Below are 2,500 nucleotides of genomic sequence, written 5' to 3'. Positions count from 1 at the left end.
GGCAGTGGGCAGAATTAGCCTGCAATGCTGCCTTCTAACCACTGGGCCAGCACGGCTCTCTATTCATCACCGCTGATGATAATTCCAGAGGATCCTATTTCCACTTTTCTTCCACATTCCATCGTTATTGAGGATCAGCTTCTTGCCTCGGTTTCTTGGTTAATCCAGCTGTGGGGAGGGGATTTCCCCCAAAGGTTCAGGCCACAACGGGAAAAAAAAAAAAACACTTGCGGACAATACTTCACCCTCTCTGCAATCCAGGAAGATTGGGTCAGCTAGCCAGGAGTTTCTCTTCCGGGCTCCCCCACCTTGGTGGTGCCGGATGTGGAGGAAGGTGCCTCTTAGAAATCCAGCTGTTGCAGGCCTATTTGGAGGGTACCAGATGAAGCCCTGGCATCCTCGGGTAAGGCCAGGTGGATGCTGGGACAGTTTTCCGATCGGCCTGGTGGAAAAATGGTTCTTAAATCTGTAAATGGCATGTCCTGGATTGTTGGTATGGACACGTCCAGTGTTCGGCCTTCCGCCGGACTATCTGCAGAAAGGAATTTAAGAAGAGGCCGTTCAGAAAGGGGGTGCCCGTCCCCAGCTTCTTGCCTTCAAAAGTGCACTAAGTTGGGGTGTCCCCTCTGAAATACTTCGATGGGATTTGGACCTGAGCACCTCCCCGTTGCAGCCCAGAGGACACAAGAGTTCCACGCGATCCGTTTCCTAGTTCGGTCAGAAGCCAGGAGGCTTCGCGGGTTGGGGGTTCAACGCCTCATCTCCGCATTGGAGATCTGGATTGTTGATTTGCTTCCAGAGATGGAGGGTCTGCTGGGGGCTGCGCCGATGGACCAAGAGCAGTTGGCTGTGCACGCAGGGGTCTCTCCGGTCTTTCTCGGCGATATCAAAGGTCATGAAGCCAGCGTGGGGCTGAGGGGGGATGCCCAGAGCTTGGAAGCAGAACCCCGTGTAAACGTCGTCGATGGGGTAGAAGGCCACGTGCTGAGAGATGAGGAGGAGCAACCGGGCCAGGGGTCCGGAGATGATGTAGCCCCCGCCTCCCGCGTAAGCTGGATACGGTCCCACGTAAAATGATTCTGGCACATAGTACTTATTTCGGTGGTCCCGGAAGGGTGAGGCGTTGGACATCACCTGCCCCGTGTAGAGGGGCTTGTTGGCGTCCACCGAGCTCAGATACTCCAAGACTTTTGGGGTGTTGATGAACACGTCATCGTCCCCCTTGAGAATGAAACGGACGTCCCGACAATACTCCAGCGTCCAACGCAGGAAGAGGGAGTCCTTCAGGGTCAGGTTGAAGAAGGTGTCTTCAAAGTCCCACATCAGGATGTCCCCGAAACTCCGACTCTCAAACTGGACCAGGTGTTGCAGGCGGGGACCGAACTGCCCCTGAGCCGTGCCCAGTAAGAAGACAGTGCGGACGGCCAGCCCGCCGGGTTCTCCTTCCTGCCCCCATGTGTCCCGCACGGCTTGGCGGGCAGCGAAATTGCCGGGCACGGATTTGATGGCCAAGAGCAGGAAGGTGCCGTTCTTTGTATGGGCACACTTACGGGGTTCGTTAATCAGGAAGGAATAATTCCTGCAGTCCCCGTAGAGAACAAAATTCTTATACAGCTCCGGATACGAGTTGAAATGCTTGATCTTGGTGGCCAGTTCCTTCATGTCACCGTTGGGGCATTTATTCCAGGAAGCGTTGGCCACTGAGCCTTCTTCCAACGCCCGGAAATTTTTGTATTGTTTATCGTTCCAGTACGCCTTCCCTCGCGGGATGCTGTGGCGGAATTGTTCCAAGGAGACGTTAAAGCGCTGGAAGACAAATGCCGGCGAGACGTTCTCGAAGGGCAGCATAGGGGTGATGGAGCTGCTGTGCCAACGGGCGGCGGAGGACGTGGGGTATCGTTCCTCCTGCTCAGACGTCCATTCGATGTAGGCCTTGAGAGCCACCAGGGTTAGCAACGCCGTGGCGATCGAGAGACACCGGGAAATATTCATTTTTCTCCTCCTGGTGTGGAAAACAGCCAAAATATAAAGAGAGAAGAAAGGCAGATAATGAAATTTGTGTTAAATGTCTCCGGAGATTCTCAGTCCTCCGGGTCCTGGTTGTCCCAAATGTGCTTTTTTTTTTCAGGAGACAACTGGACTTCCTTGTTTTTCCTTTGAAGATGTTTCGCTTCTCCTCCAAGAAGCTTCTTCAAGTTCTGGCTGGAGAGTGGGGAATGGAAGGATTTATACTCCTTGCAGACAGCTGGTCGTTTGCATTCAACGACTCTCTAAAAGAAGGCAAATGACCAGCTGTCTGCGAGGAGTATAAATCCTTCCATTCCCCACTCTCCAGCCAGAACTGATGAAGCTTCTTGGATGAGAAGCGAAACGTCTTCAAAGAAAAAACAAGAAAGTCCAGTTGCCTCCTGAAAAAGCAATTTTGGGAAATTTGTGTTACTACTACAGACTGGGTTCACACAACTGGTTAACTATAAACCAGGGTAATAATAATAATAAT

General features: G+C 52.5%; 1 protein-coding gene across 1 annotated transcript; it reads right to left on the bottom strand.

Moving 5' to 3' along the window:
* Nucleotides 1-717: 717 nt before the first annotated feature.
* B3GNT8 (UDP-GlcNAc:betaGal beta-1,3-N-acetylglucosaminyltransferase 8) lies at nucleotides 718-1,992 on the bottom strand. The gene has a single exon (XM_015824569.2). The coding sequence runs from the start codon at nucleotides 1,990-1,992 to the stop codon at nucleotides 718-720; it is 1,275 nt and encodes a 424-aa protein (XP_015680055.2).
* Nucleotides 1,993-2,500: the final 508 nt, after the last annotated feature.

Source organism: Protobothrops mucrosquamatus, unplaced genomic scaffold (assembly GCF_001527695.2).
Source record: "Protobothrops mucrosquamatus isolate PMUCROS unplaced genomic scaffold, P.Mucros_1.0 scaffold2283, whole genome shotgun sequence".
NCBI classification, from domain to species: domain Eukaryota; kingdom Metazoa; phylum Chordata; class Lepidosauria; order Squamata; family Viperidae; genus Protobothrops; species Protobothrops mucrosquamatus.
The sequence above is the reverse complement of the archived record's forward strand: the minus strand, read 5'-3'. Positions and strand labels throughout refer to the sequence as shown.